The sequence below is a fragment of the Taurulus bubalis genome (assembly GCF_910589615.1).
Source record: "Taurulus bubalis genome assembly, chromosome: 10".
Classification (NCBI taxonomy): domain Eukaryota; kingdom Metazoa; phylum Chordata; class Actinopteri; order Perciformes; family Cottidae; genus Taurulus; species Taurulus bubalis.
This window is the reverse complement of record NC_136598.1, coordinates 17,789,723-17,804,832: the sequence shown is the minus strand read 5'-3', so window position 1 is coordinate 17,804,832 and position 15,110 is coordinate 17,789,723. Positions and strand designations below refer to the sequence as shown.

Below are 15,110 nucleotides of genomic sequence, written 5' to 3'. Positions count from 1 at the left end.
TGATTATGTGTTTGCACATGGTCGTTAAGCAACGAGCTGGTTCCATAAAATCCCCCTTAAACCCGATTGTGCTCTGCAGTGTTTACTGGAGTTGTGAGCAATTAGTCTGCTACAGGTAACTGCCAACAAAAAGAAACAGAAACGCCACACACCGTGAAAGAAAGGTCCAAAGATTTTGCATGTGTTCTCATGAATATACTCACTTTTTGATTCAGAGCCAGGGAGAATACAACATACATATACAACATAAGATTCCCAAAGCTTCCGTGGAATACGCTGCACTCTTAACTATTTCCCACTATTAACCTAGTGAGAAAAGGTTTTCGTCTACCTTTTAGTAAGAATTTTTGACAATTACGATGTGTTCACTTGGTAAAAAGAAACATAAGACTTAAGTGTGCATACATCGGTGGTAAATTGGCTGCAAAGCCACTGTCGCGGAAGTTTTCTGATCTAAAATGACCCGAATCCTTTTTTTTTATACGTACTTTATCATTATCAGCTGCTCAGTCCAAGAATAGCAATAATCCTTCTTTACTTCAGAGGACATATTCTATGAAGGCCCTGAGCAGAAATGTACACTGCAAACCTATCTGTTGGTCTGTAGAGAGGAAGGTTTTATGGGTTCCTCAACTTCCTCACAGATTTTATAACGTTAAAACCCCAAATCTGTAGAAGTATGGAAGAAAAAGGCCACATGAACGTTGACGTATGTGCGGGCCGAGAAAACTACGGTTTGACACTATTTGGGGTTTATTTTTGTAGCTGTGATCATCAGGTGTATTGTTCATGCTACTGGAGCTATGACTCACCAAAGTAACCGCTGAGAGCTATGAACATAGCGATATCGGAACTGCCTCCATTTTTGTGATGGATTGTGAACATAAGTATGTAGAAAGTCTTTGTTTCTCTTTGTCTATTTGTAGACATGGCTTTGGGTGTCCGGTCCTCTCTGTCTTTACTGTGCCGAGCGTTTCTACCGCTACATCCGCAGCAGCGACCCTGTTACCATAGTGACAGTCATCAGGCACCCTTGTGACGTCATCGAATTGCGCATGCTTAAGAAGAACTTCAAAGCTCGTCCCGGACAGGTGAGAAGACATGACATGTCTTTATCTCCAAACATTTTGTTTTTGTGACATGTCACTTGTATTTATTTAATCGTGTGATGTTTTTGAGGTGAACATAAATTCCTCCGCCGTAACTAAGTGTGGTTTCTTAAGTAAAAAGGTTAATCTGATTCTTTCTTCTGTGCCTCCACCTTTTTTTCTCCCCCTTTTTTCTCTCCATCTGCTCCCTTTCTAATCCTCTCACCCTTTATCTGTGTCGTCCTGCTGTCTCGCCATCTCTTTCCTTTCTTTCTCAGTATGTTGTTCTTAACTGTCCAGGTGTCTCTTCATTTGAGAACCATCCCTTCACGCTCACAACGGTGAGACTTTATGCAGCACATTCCTCAGTCATGACACAATGCAAACACACACACACATACACACACAGACACACATGTGTCTATACGCACACATATGTTTCTTAAACTTTCTTCCCCCCGGCAAAGAACATGCAGTTCTTTGTCTCTCCCAATGTCCCGCCCTCCTCTGCTGCTGGCTGGCTCTTAAATGAGCCTGGTCGCCCAATAATATTCTTTTTCACATTATTTGTTTATGTTTTAAGATTTGGTCCAGATTATATGAGACATGAGACAAACAAACAACAATCTTTTTAGTCAGCACAGACAGACAGCAAGACTCGTTCAGTGTGTGCATGCCTATGTCTGATGTGTTATGGAGCTTTGAGGAGGAGGGCAGGGAATCACACTGACAGAGAGCAGACAGACCCCTGAGGCTAGTCTGCCAACAGGAAGGCTTAGTGTGTCTGTGTGTGTGTCCATGTGTGTGTGTGTGTGTGTGTGTGTGTATGCATTGTTAGATTTATTGACAAGAGTTTTAGCTGTGTACTGTGGATGTCCATTGCATTGTGTGTGTGGATGTCTGTGTGCTTTCTTGTACTTTCCAACTACTGAAAGTGTGTGTACTTGAATACATGTGTGTTTTTTCTTTTTTGTGACTAACTGTCTGCTTTTTAACTACTCGCAGTGTCCCACAGAGAACAAGGACACTTTTGGCATCCATCTTCGAGTCGTGGGAGACTGGACTGGTGGGGCGGCACACACACACACACACACACACACACACACACACACACACACACACACACACACACACACACACACACACACACACACACATAGTCTATCTTTTTGTGTTCATCTCGGGATGCTTGCATAGGATAACATGTGCAGAAACACACGGATAACAGTAAAGACAAGGCACACGCACACACTTTCCCTATCAGAGTTGACAGGATGGAAGACCTTTTGTCCCTTCTCTCTGAGGAGGAAGCATTTAAAAAAAAAACTATCACACACATCTTACTATTAGTGTATGGCTCCCACAGTTTTGTTGTCTGGTTGAAAACGGTATTCACCATGCATGCATGCGCGCACACACACACACACACACACACACACACACACACACACACACACACACACACACACACACACTCACCTACACTCACATTACACAGTTAATTAACATTCACAGAGCTTGTAAAATTTCAGCGAAAGAGCTAGGAAAAGGCTTTTGTTAAAGACCCAAGCACTTTACATACACATGCAGCATGTCAGAGAAAAGAAAAAGTCAATAACAAAAATCACTAACCTATCTAGTAGTGTATCTTGCACTTTTTTATGTGACTGCATCAGTCGCATTGGTATGCAGTGGACTCAAAGGTAATCACTTCTGGAGGAAACTGTGGCCTTTGCTACATATGCAAGAGCGTATACACCCGCTACTGTACATATATACACACAAAGGTTTTCAGAACACAGGAAAGGAAATGGGTTTGTTTGTGTTGGCCCCTTAATCTTTCATGACTACAAGTTGTAAGAAAACATTGAGTTGGAATGTATAGACACCTCTAAATGTGGCAATATTTGTACAGTCATGTTTGCATGAACATCTTTATGACCATGTCCATCCTTAGAGAGTTCGATCAGTGGGTGAAATAATGAGAAATTAAAAACCTCTCTCCTCAGAGCGGTTCACACAGCTGTTACTTCCTGAACCAAGGATGGACTTGGAGATCCTTCCCATGGTGCAACAAAGGAGATACCCCAAGTATGTTTGTGTGTGCGTGTGTGTGTGATGTGGCTGACATGATTTCTCATGAAGGCTCAGAATCACAGAGGGGTCAGAGGTTTCGACCTCCAGACTTCTGACCCTGTGCTCTTCCTGCTCTGTGTTTGAGGGAGACAGGGATAGGCAGAGATGGAGAGGGAGATGAGTTTGTTTTGTGACAGTAAACCACAGCTAAACAAACTATCAACCCCTCCTCCGCTGTAAAGTGGGCTGAGGTGTGCACCAATGGTCACTTATGGTCACAAAGGTTCGGGTTCATTTCTATTTACTGGTATTGTTCAACTAGTGTAGAACGCATATTTAATTCTACTAAAGGGCCACTAACACTAAATGTATTTCAATGAATTGAGAAAAATGAGTACAAGTGATTTTACTCAACATTGAAATCCCCTAATATGCTGTTATTTAACAGTTAGACATTTGGAGAAATCTGCAATATCTGCAATATTGAAACCAGTTTAATGTTAATGTGGATGTTAGTTTCTGTTCGGAAATAGGTTCAAAGCATGTTCAGCCTAGTTCAGCATAAAGGCTGGACACAAGGGAAACTGCTATCCAAGCTACATCAAAGTTGTCAAACCAGTATTTGTCTATTTTTACTCAATGTCTTTACCATGAATAAAAAGTTCTTAGAGTTACATGAGCACATTGCTTGGGATTATCTGACAGTAACATTGAGCCAAGACTCACTTAGCCCTGTGGCGGGTGTCATGTGTCTGGATGTGTAATGGCTCAGTTTTGTGTTATCTGAGCATATTTGGGTATATTTTCTAATATTTGTGTTTGGCCATGCTTGGTAATTTTATATCTGTTCGTTTACAGCAGTGGTTCTCAATTCTGTTTGAACTTACAGTTATATTTTATTTTTTATTTATTAAATAACTATTTCTAAAGGATTGTATTGATGCTAATTTTGAATATATATATATTTTTAATCTCTCGTACCCCGAGGAGTGCCTTCACTCATCCCCAGGGGTACATGTCCCCCTCCATTTGAGAACCACTGGTTTGAAGTGTGTGTGTGTGTGTGTGTGTGTGTGTGTGTGTGTGTGTGTATTTCCATGACACAAGTATTTGAGCAGCTGTTGTCGAGATGACGTGTGTGTTTGTGGGGTCAGACAAGCTGCACCCAGACTGTGATTTCAAATGCAGGATGTTTATCTGCTAATGTGTGTTTGTGTTCTTGTCCACACTGTACGTTCAGGCTTTACATCGATGGCCCGTTTGGAAGTCCATCAGAGGAAGTATTCAACTATGACGTCAGTGTTTGTGTGGCGGGTGGAATAGGAGTCACGCCGTTCGCCTGCGTGCTGCATGCTCTACTGTGAGTTTTTGAAAAAAACACACAAACATCACTGATAAATGATGAAGAATTGGAGCAAGCGTTATTTTGTTTCTTTCTCTCTTTCTTCTTCCCTGCTTTACACCTCAGTGACGGCTGGACGGGTTTCAGGTTGCAGAGGTTGTACTTTGTGTGGGTCTGCAGGGAGCTCCAGTCCTTCTACTGGTTTGCTGAACTGCTGTGTGCTCTCCACCACAAGGTCAGGAAAACGTCTAAGATGCTATCGCCTTCAAGTTATATTGAATAAAATATGTGGGAGCTAAACTGTGGTTCATGATCAAGTTTGCTAATTGTTTGTACCAGTTTCTTGTGTGTGCTTGAATATCAACATTATGTCAAAAGACTCACTTGGAGTTATTTGGCTTTTCTTTCTTCTTCTTTTTTTTACTAAATCACTGCTCTTAAAAATGTCTGTACATGCTCCTGCTTTTACTGTGAATTAAGCCATTCTACCAGCAAAGATAATCTAATTGATAGAGACGTTTGAAGCTCGAAACTTTCCATTCCTGTGTGTGTGTTTGCTGGGTTTTAAGCCAAAGGGAAAGGTCAGAGGTTAAAAAGCGCCAAAGGCTGCAGATTAGCAGTTTATATAGAAATATGGATTGATCAAATAAAAAGCATTCCTAAGGTATCAACCTCTGCATAACTCAAACTCAGAGTTTGATGTTAATTTTATGTTTTTATAGTGATATTGATTAACAGACTGTTGTTTGTTGTATTTCACGCCATCTTGTGGCTGGTTGTAACTTTACCTCTCCTATATCAGAGAAACCAAAGGAACACGTGTTGCATTTTATCCTAAATATCACTGTGTTGAATGAGACATAATGCATCACAGAACTTCTAAAACACTGAAGTTTCCATGTCTGTGTTTGTCTTTTAGCTTTGGCAGGAAAACAGACCGGACTACTTTAATCTGAAACTTTATGTCAGTCTGACAGACAACCTGGAGGTAGGTGTGACACACACACACACACACACGCACACGCACGCACACACACACGGTCTAGCTTTTTGTGTTCATCTTTTTATTTCCCTTTATCCGTTGTTGGTCAGTCTATAATATCTTCACCCACTAGAAGGCAGTATATGACAGTGAGAGAAGCTACAGCAGTCTATTGTCTGTTGTTGTCAGTTCTCTCTGAACTACACAATATTTATTGTTTCAGATTGTTTTAGCATAAGTACGTCTATCGTAAACCATTTGTTTCAAACTTCCCACCTTTCCTTGCTGTGGCAAACAGCCATCAGCGACCATGAATCGCAGCCATCATGTTGACATAAATGCTTACTTGTCTCAGTTTCCGTAAACAAAAAACATGCTTTATTTAATGGCATTGATTGATCAATTGTTTGGGCCTATTTTTGATCTTACTGTAAGTAGCTGCTAATATTTCCTCCAGTGTTTATTAAACGATACGTGTCACTGAGCCCAAGCCAAACTCTTCAGGATCTATTCAAAATGTCAGACATATATGTGGATCATGTAGAACCCAATAAGTATAGCAGTGAGTATCCTCACCTGCTCAGTGTGTAAGATAGGCCGTAGTTAAGGCAGGAACATCACACTATTGGGTGTTGCCTCACACGTGTACAGAAAGATCCTGACTCTTATCAGAGCTGCTCTGTGAAAAAGGATTGACCGAGGGGATTAACTTGCTGGCCACAAAAAGACTGATATAATACTTTGCCTGACCTTTTTCTCAAACCTATAAATCCTATAGAAATGTCTCGAGACACAGTGAGTTTACCGGGTTTGCAGTCTCTCACGCAAACTGAACCAGCAGGCTAAAAATGTTAGACGTTCATTTGCTTGTCTCCTCTTTATAGGAGCTAAGATAAAGGTAATGGACCTGGTGTCTGATGGATCTATAAGGCAGATTTAAATGGTATTGATATGAAATAGCTCAATATGAAACTGTCACAAAGTTCAATACATCAGTAGCATACTTGGCTGATACACAAGCTCTTTACACAAGCTCGGATCTTTAAACCTATAGATGTCAACACTGATATTCTGCTAAAAAATAAGATTGTATGTGTCATCAATCTGCTGCTGCATTGGTCAGCTTTCTCTCGATATGAAATTGATCATGAATGATGATATTCCTCAGTCATTGCTGGATTTACATTTGCTTAAACATAATCAACTTAAAAAAGTGATAATATACCAATGTTGTGTTGACAGCTTGTTTTCCGCTGCCCTAAAATGACCAAACAAATCAGTTAACACTGGGATGTTTTTGTTATCTAACTTATTTTCCAGAGCATGTCTGAGGAGAAGTACCGTCCACTCAACTCAAGGCTTCTGGTTGGTCGACCCAGGTGGAAGTTACTGTTTGATGAGATTGGGAAGACCAATAAGCAGTGAGTAGCGTGTGAATGTCCTAACCTGACACACAGAAACATTTGTGAAGCCTTCATTTAAAACTGTGAAAAAGGCACTTTCAAATAAATATGTGGCAGGTGATTTGATGAACTGTCTTGTCAGTCAAGGACGTCTTACCCATCGAGAGAAGCCTTCAATGTCGTTCTTTGCTCTTCTTTCATTGAGTAAATACCCTCCAGTTCTGATATAACTGATGCTATTGGTGCATCTACGCTCACCTCTTTAGGAGCTGCCATTGTTGTTTGGAGTGAAACAGTCGCCTCCTTGTGTCACGTCCCACACACCTAAGCCCCGCCCAAAGCTTCAAATAGCTCCACACAGGACGCTGATTGGTCCGTGTTCTGGCTTACCGAACAAAGCACTTTACAAAAAAACGCTTGTGTTATGTGATCTTGTTACATCGCGAGAATCCAGCTGCTCTGAGAGGTAATGAATGTCCAGGAGTGGAGTAGGATCTAGAGTTGTGGCAGCCGTAGCTCATGTGAGTGGTCGTCCTGCAACCGCAAGGTAGCCGGTTCGATCCCTGGTCTCCCCATAGTTTGCATGTCAAAGTGTCCTTGAGCAAGACACTGAACCCCTAGTTGCTCCCCGGGCGCTTCTCAGCAGCTTACTGCTCCTAAATTGCTATAGATGAGTTAAATGCAGAGAGCAAATGTCATGTATGTTTGTAAAAATTTATGTAATATGACGACGTAATAAAGTTTAAGTTATTACATCCATCAGCTGTTTCTCTCCCTCTCTCTCTGTGGTTTCAGTAAGCGAGTCGGGGTTTTCTGCTGTGGACCAAAGGGAATCTCCAGAACTCTCCACAAACTGTGTAACTCAGCTCGGTCCTCTGGAGCAACCTTTGAGTTCAACAAGGAGTCCTTCAGCTGATCGACCATCAGAGCTGGTTCTACACTTCAACCTCACTGAAAAAAACAGCAACTTTGAAGTTTGACATAATATGAAACTAGCCAAAAGAACTTGAAAATTCATAGACTGTACTATTATTATTTCATATGCATCACCGCCCCATAGTCACAAAAAGGCCCAGCAGGACAAGACCGTAACATGCATCTTTAGGCCTGTTCCTCTCTACAGACCAGCTCAACCCCCAACTGACGGCTCCTTCAGCTTCAGCATCTGATCCAATAAACCTCTGTGAAAAGCTGAAGAGACCAGCCCACTGCTCGGATTCTCCACTCAGGATGCTCTGTGTTTCTAAAGTTGCGTTTGGATTTCATGTTTTCCCTGACACACCCTTCTGCGGAGTAAATTAGTTTTCTCATGTTGCCGTGTAAATGTGAGAAAGAAAATTGGCTACCTGCAATTCCACAATCAAAAACACAACAAGATAAAGATATAAACAAGAGGGTATTAATCTTAAAGTGCACCAGGGCTAAACTGTTTTTTATCTAAACATTTAAGAAACAGTTGACTTAAATAGCCAGAGAGGTGGAACCACATGGGCAAATCAATTGTGGTGACCATTAACTATTTTAGTGTCAGCCAAACATCATTTAACCTTTACTTGACATCAAACTGACACCAAACGAGCTCGACCGACCAAAAAGCATCCGTATGTCCCACTCATGGAATCAGGATTTATAGACTGCCTCTTTAGAGTCGCCCCTTCAGAGAACAATCACTTCCTGTGTCTGAGCTGCAAACAGTAACTGAGTATTTGATTGGTCTGTGAGACTCATCAGAATCTGCAGTGATGAAGTATAAGTATTTTATACTTATTAGAGGAAAGGGATGGAGCCAAAATGGACAATGAACACTTGCATTGGTCTTTGTTTTCATTTTGTGTTTCATCTGTTCCAGAGGTGGAACCGCGGTTCATGTATGTGTATCAAAAACCTGTGTTTATACAAAGCAAACCTACATTACACCTCAAGCCAGTATTCTTAGTTAGTTGTTTTTACAATTTATTTATATTGTTTAAAGTTATTTTATGTGATTTAAAAAACAAACTTCTTCCGGGCTTTGGCAATTTCTCAATTCTTTTTATTTACATATCTCCAGAAAGTTGAGACGTTACTGTAAAAATAAAAGAGGAGGATACTCATGATTTGATAACAATCTACTTGTAAGTTTGACATCACATTTGTAGTAGTTTATGTTTTAGACTTAACTATTATTTACAAATAAATGTGCCAAAACTGTAAACACCAGTTCTCTGTAAAGAATCAACAATTTGATATTTCCATTATTGTGACTGCAATGACAGTATTCTCCTAAATTGTGCTTAATAACCATTTATTTGGCATTTGAAATTTGAATATATTTACATGTTACACAGTATGTCTATTTTCAGAACTGTCCTTGTTTTTTAGGAACAAGACAAAGCTTGAAATAAAAAAGATTTTCCACTCATTATATATTGATTACTTACACAAAGGGGGGAATTATGTATTATTTCCAATCCTGGCAAAATGTACGTTATTATCACAAATATATAATTCATAGTCACAAGCATATACTTAAGAAACAATTACATTTTTCTAACAACTTTGACTGTTTAGTGGCATTAACTATACTGAGTTTAGTTCTGTAATCTGCTTACTAAGCTACCTCTACTGTTGTGAAACTTGAGTTGCTTTTTGTTTAAATTAGCTATGAGGTATGTCGTTGACATGACTACCAAAAGCAACTACATTAGATATTATATAACATACAAACTGCGAACAAAGAGATGACAAAAAATCACAGAGAAAACTGCATCTTATTGGTCTGATTTTAATGCAGCATGTACAAATTCATGATTCATCTTTGTTTTCACCACCTACATTCTCTTTGCTTGTGAAGGATCACAGTCCTCGCTGTGGTCCTTTAGCACCATCGCTAACACACAAGAGAGTGTGTTGGAAATTTGTTCAGTGATTTCACTTTTGTAAAACAGTTTTGCACTCAAAGACACTTAAACTGCATGATGAGCTGTATACAATGAGGTACATCTGTGGATGGTTATACATGTTCGCTACATAATATACTCACAGACTCTTTTTCGAAGGAATCTTGATGTTTATATTACATTTTGAAAGGCAGTTTGGCTCTCAGTTACTACAATGCATTTTAATGAAAAGTATTGGTGGGCAAACAATGTGACGGTTACAACCCGAGCAGTCATTACAGCTACAGTACTGCCTGAAATGATAGAACATTATTAATTTCATTTCATTTGTGTTTTACTTGACTCTGCCCATACGTATTCTTACAGTATTTGCCTACAGTAAAATACCATGAACTAATAAATTATGAATTCATTTGAATTATGTATCAGGATGTTCTCTGTTTCAAGTCAGTGAGCAATTATCAAGAAAAAGTTGCCACGGAAAGAATATCCACACCACTGTTGCTGTCATTGACTGCCGAGTACTTTGTGTAAGTAAATGTAGTCAAAGTCACAGTACAAATAATCACAAGACAATACTGCAGTGCACTGTATACTTTACATTTTCATTTGAACACTATATGTGTGTTGCATTGTAGTAATGCACACTTAATGGCTCTGTTTGTGTGTGTCTTTGTGTGTGTGTGTGTCACACAAAAGTATTCCTTATCTGTATTCCTTATATGAATGTATAAAATATGAGGGACATCTTCCTGAAGTTGGGTCCCTGCTTCTTCTGCATAATTTCTATTTGTATGGTCTCAAACCTTCAAGGCTCAGTTCACCTAAATCCCCCTAAAATATTTCCCACTCACCTCTGATAAGTAGCTATACTGTGACGTCTTATGTCACTACCCAAATACACTAGTGGTGAAAGGTTGTTTTTTGTTGCTTAAAGCGTAAAAAGTACTCGAAAATCTTTGAAAAACACTGGAAATCTAGATAATAAAAAGTAAAAAAAAAAAAAGTTTACCTGTTATGTTGCAGACATTTTTATACACACACAACTATCTGCCAGATGTCTTTACAATTTAAATAGTATTATTATGGGAAATCAATAGCAAAATTGTATGTTGTACCAGAATTCATCTCATGCATTTGCCACATGCGTGTCCCTAATCGTTAATCACGCTCTATGTACAGTATCTCCAGTTACAGAGTAGTCTGATATGAAGAGCCTTCCTCTGAGCTGCTGTTCAGTAATGGCTGTCTCTCTCCGAAGCTCGGCACCCTCTTCCTCCTCTGGTTACGCTTCCACTTCCTTCTTGCAACAATAAGCACTGCAGCGACGATTGCGGCGGTCAACGCCCCGAGGATCCCAGCTCCCAGGAGCCACTGCCAGATCTGCTGGGCCTGCTCCAGGTACGGCGTCAGGAACTCCTGAACAAACCTCTGGCCTGTAGTGGAGATATGATGTTGATCATTTTTTATAAATTACATCTTGAGAATGCAGAAGAAATAATGAAACCATACATGAGTTGCAAATATTTGGAAAACTGGCTATTTTTTAAGTGAATGACTTAAACATTTCATAACCAAAATGATTAAAAAAAACATATTGCCTAACCATATATTATTTTTCTATTTTGTGCTCTCATTCGCCACCTATTGGTGAAAGATATCAATATATCCGCTAAGCCTCTCTGGAACCAATTCAGCTTGAATGATTGAATTATAAATGCTGTTGGCCCAATCAGACATAGTTTTCCAGTAAAATCATGGATCATCTAGTGATTCCTTTTACAATAGCTCTTTAACATAGTTTTGCACACTTTCTATGCCCCTGGTAATTAATTCACGTTGCTGCCGCGCATTATAAAGTGTATCACAGAACAGAGCAGCCTACAATCAAATGGTTAACAACCACAACACTACTACTAGGGCTACAGGTGTCTCACAAGTACAGGTACCACAGCTGGAACGTAAAGCTTCTGCTACTGCCACTGATTTTAAAATAAAATAATATATATATAATATATAATGAAAGATAAAATATTCTTAAAATAAATTCAGAAAACCTGTGTTTAAATGTGCAGTGCATATATATATATAATGAAAAGTTGTGGAAACAATCTTTTATTGGGCTTGTTTGTCATTCTGTACTGACCAGGGTCCAACAGGTAGGCATACTCAAATCCCAGAGCCTTGTTGGACAGGAAGTAGTCTCCGTTTCTGTAGAGAGGCAGGAAGGGCACCATGTAGTAACCATCATTGTGACCAATGGGAGCATTGGCTCGTGGGTAGTTGGTCCGGACAGGCTGGTGGGCTCTGAGCCAGCGCTCAAAGATGCTGGAGAAGAGAAGGAGGGAACAGAGTGATCAACAAGAGTGAAGGATGATGAGGAAATAGAGGGACAAGATTGTTATCATAAATATATTTAAAGGAATCAAAAAATCATATTTTTATTTTAAACTTTATTTTAAACTTTATTTAACCAGGAAGTCCCATTGAGATTAAAAATCTCTTTTTCGAGGGAGACCTGGCCGACAGACAGGCAGGAGCATAAAATAGTTACAGACAGAAAACACAGAACAAGACAAGTTAAAAGAAACTAAAAGCTAAGAGACAGTGACGTAGAGTTAATTTTAGAAACATTTACATTTTTGGGAACCTGCCTCTATTTCTTTCATTCATATAATGGTTGTATCAAGGCAGTCGGCAAAGACAAAGAAAAAGGATCACGCGAATAATATTAAAATGAAGATTTCCTTAATAAGATAGTTTTTATTTGCAATAAAGTATTATAAATTATGTTTAAAATATGCTTCATACTTTTAAAGAATGGTATGATTTAATTATGTGTCTTGTCAATATCTTTCTGTAAACAAATATGTCTATATAGACAAATAACTGTGACATAAATATACATAAATCGACCTAAATATGTGCAGAACCCCATTATTTATCTTCCTGTCTCACTATCCTAAAACCTTTTTGTCCTTGTAATACTTTTCTCTTTTTGTTCCTGCCCTTGTGTCCCCTCCTTCTTTCTCATTTCTAACACATGAATGTTTCTTCATCAAACAAATGTGGCTATTTGCTGCAGTAAATAGAAACAATTGACCAGATGATTCAGTCTCATTAGCAGACATGTTGGTGTGCTTCCTCATACCTGTCAATGAACGCATGGTGCAGCAGGAATATGGGGTCGTTGGCTGAGCCCTGCACTGAGGACATGGAGCCGTTCATGAAGACATGCAGGGCGTTGTGCATGGTGCTCCGGCCCGACATTGCCATACCGGATGTTGGACTGGCAAAACCTGCAGGAGGGAAGACAAGTACTCACTTGTGTTTCAAGTGCTCTTTCACACATCTTCGTACCTTTCATATGGCTAAGATAGATGGGGTCAAGCACACTGGCGACAAGAAAATTACTTATTGACCTTAATACCAGCTGAAGTGACTTTTGAGACATGCTCTTGGAAAATGCGTAACAAAGTATTGCAAAAATAAAATATTTTTTTATGAACAAAAACACACAGTGTGCGTGTGTGTGTGTGTGTGTGTGTGTGTGTGTGTGTGTGTGCGTGTGTGTGTGTGTGTGTGTGTGTGTGTGTGTGTGTGATTCAACCACTCCTACCCTCGACGACGTTTCTAAAGCTCATATTGGCAAATCGGTCCATGGGCCCCGTCTCGTACTCGGGGAGGCCCACGGTGAAGTCCACATCGGCTGTCGTGGGGAGTCTCTGCGTACGGTTGGTATCATGGTTGCCAGGGTTACGCAACAGTGGACCCTCCCCAGTGGCGTTACACAATGCCTCTCGACTGTTGTACTCCTCTGGCTGGGTGCAGATCACCTACACACACACACACACACACACACACACACACACACACACACACACACACACACACACACAAAGCTTCACACATCAAATTGAAGTGCAAGAACTACTGCAAACGTTTCTCGGGTTTCAGAATAAAGTCTGAGATACATTTTCTGAGATGTGAACACAAAGCCTCTGAAGTAGGATTTTCACTCTGATCTTTTATGCTGACTGGACCACTTGAGGATGAATTCTTTAAAAAAAAATTGTGTTTCAAAACAACTCATTCATTTCATTGGATTAAGAGGCTAAACCAGCTTTAGAACAACAGATCTGCTGAATGAAATGGAAATATAAAAGGTCTTTGTTTTTTTGGTGGGGAAAGGAATTTTCAGCCTCTTAATAATGGATAAGAAAGATGATCATCTACACTCAGTTATCCGTGCAGTTTGTGCTCACAGACACACTCGCTGAGAGTCAGAGAGAGACATGTCCTTACCTTCCATGAGGAGAAGACTGAAGCAGGGCTGATGAGGTTTGGATTGAGGGGACTGCGTCCGCCCATCAGAGCATCGGTGCACACCTCACAGGTCTGGGCATCCCTCCAGTCCCAGTATGGGATGGTGAAGTTAAAATCTCCCGTCAGCTTCCTAATCTCATTCTCCCAGTGAAGCAGGTAGATTCGGTGCCACGGCAGAAATGCTGCAGATTCGTGGGCAAAGTCGATGTCTCTCCACACGTTCCCTGGCCCTCCTAAGAAGGCGTCCCGGGACACGTAGTAGTGCATCCAGACAAACAGGTCATAGGTGTTGATGTCAGAGAACATGGGGTTCTCACCATTTTCACCCATCTCTGCTCTTGTTGCTGTGGAGATCACATAGTCACGGCTGATGGTGTTCTTCGCCAGGTTCAGATAAGAGGTAAACTTCTGTTGCTCAACAGGGGACATGGTCAGGATGTTCCGGCGCACTGACTCCCTGTACTCGGCACAGTTTGAACCCCAGTAGCCAAACCTGCATTCACCACAGTTAACGCCTCCATAGTTTCCAGCACAACGACACGTCCGGTTGAAGAAAGCTAAAGGCCAGCGCTCTCTGTCATCAATCCCACTGTGTGGGTACTGGGGCCCATGGGGCTCTTCTGAGACCTCCACCTCAGTGCAAAAACCACGGCCGGACATGGCACCGCAGGCTGAGCCGTCACCATCCCACGTCGGGCAACACTCTTTGGTCCGGAGTCCCTCCGAGTTGGCACACAGGCGAGGAAATTGGCATAAAGAAGTCCCAATGAGCTGCAGCAGAACTACAGATACATACAAGCCCCTCATGGTGAAAGTCAGACAGTGTAAACTCCTGCTGTAGAGGTGGACACAGCAGGACCTGAGGCCCTCACAGGATGATGGAAAGGTGAGACGCAACTGTGGCACAGAGAAGTAGAGTCACTGCCGTAAAGTTACTGCTAGTTAGTCGGCTACAAGCCAGATTTTACACGACCAAACGTGATCAATGGCTTGTAGAGAAAAATACACACTCTT

General features: G+C 40.7%; 2 protein-coding genes across 2 annotated transcripts in view; one reads left to right on the top strand and one right to left on the bottom strand.

Annotated features, from left to right (window-relative positions):
* nox4 (NADPH oxidase 4) overlaps window positions 1–7,807 on the top strand; it is a gene marked incomplete at both ends in the record, with an annotated part of 20,096 nt that extends 12,289 nt beyond the window's left edge. The window contains 9 exons of the mRNA XM_079224420.1: window positions 927–1,091; window positions 1,367–1,429; window positions 2,094–2,154; window positions 3,098–3,179; window positions 4,405–4,524; window positions 4,633–4,741; window positions 5,426–5,494; window positions 6,809–6,909; window positions 7,687–7,807. Of these exons, the coding sequence (XP_079080546.1) occupies window positions 927–1,091; window positions 1,367–1,429; window positions 2,094–2,154; window positions 3,098–3,179; window positions 4,405–4,524; window positions 4,633–4,741; window positions 5,426–5,494; window positions 6,809–6,909; window positions 7,687–7,807 (891 nt within the window). The remainder of the gene's footprint in view (window positions 1–926; window positions 1,092–1,366; window positions 1,430–2,093; window positions 2,155–3,097; window positions 3,180–4,404; window positions 4,525–4,632; window positions 4,742–5,425; window positions 5,495–6,808; window positions 6,910–7,686) is intronic.
* A 3,154-nt stretch (window positions 7,808–10,961) lies between these two features.
* tyr (tyrosinase) lies at window positions 10,962–14,903 on the bottom strand (the record flags this gene model as incomplete). The annotated part of the gene is made up of 5 exons (XM_079224848.1): window positions 10,962–11,206; window positions 11,917–12,098; window positions 12,922–13,069; window positions 13,390–13,606; window positions 14,076–14,903. 5 exons carry the CDS (start codon window positions 14,901–14,903, stop codon window positions 10,962–10,964), a joined length of 1,620 nt encoding a protein of 539 aa, XP_079080974.1.
* Between the last annotated feature and the right edge of the window lie 207 nt (window positions 14,904–15,110).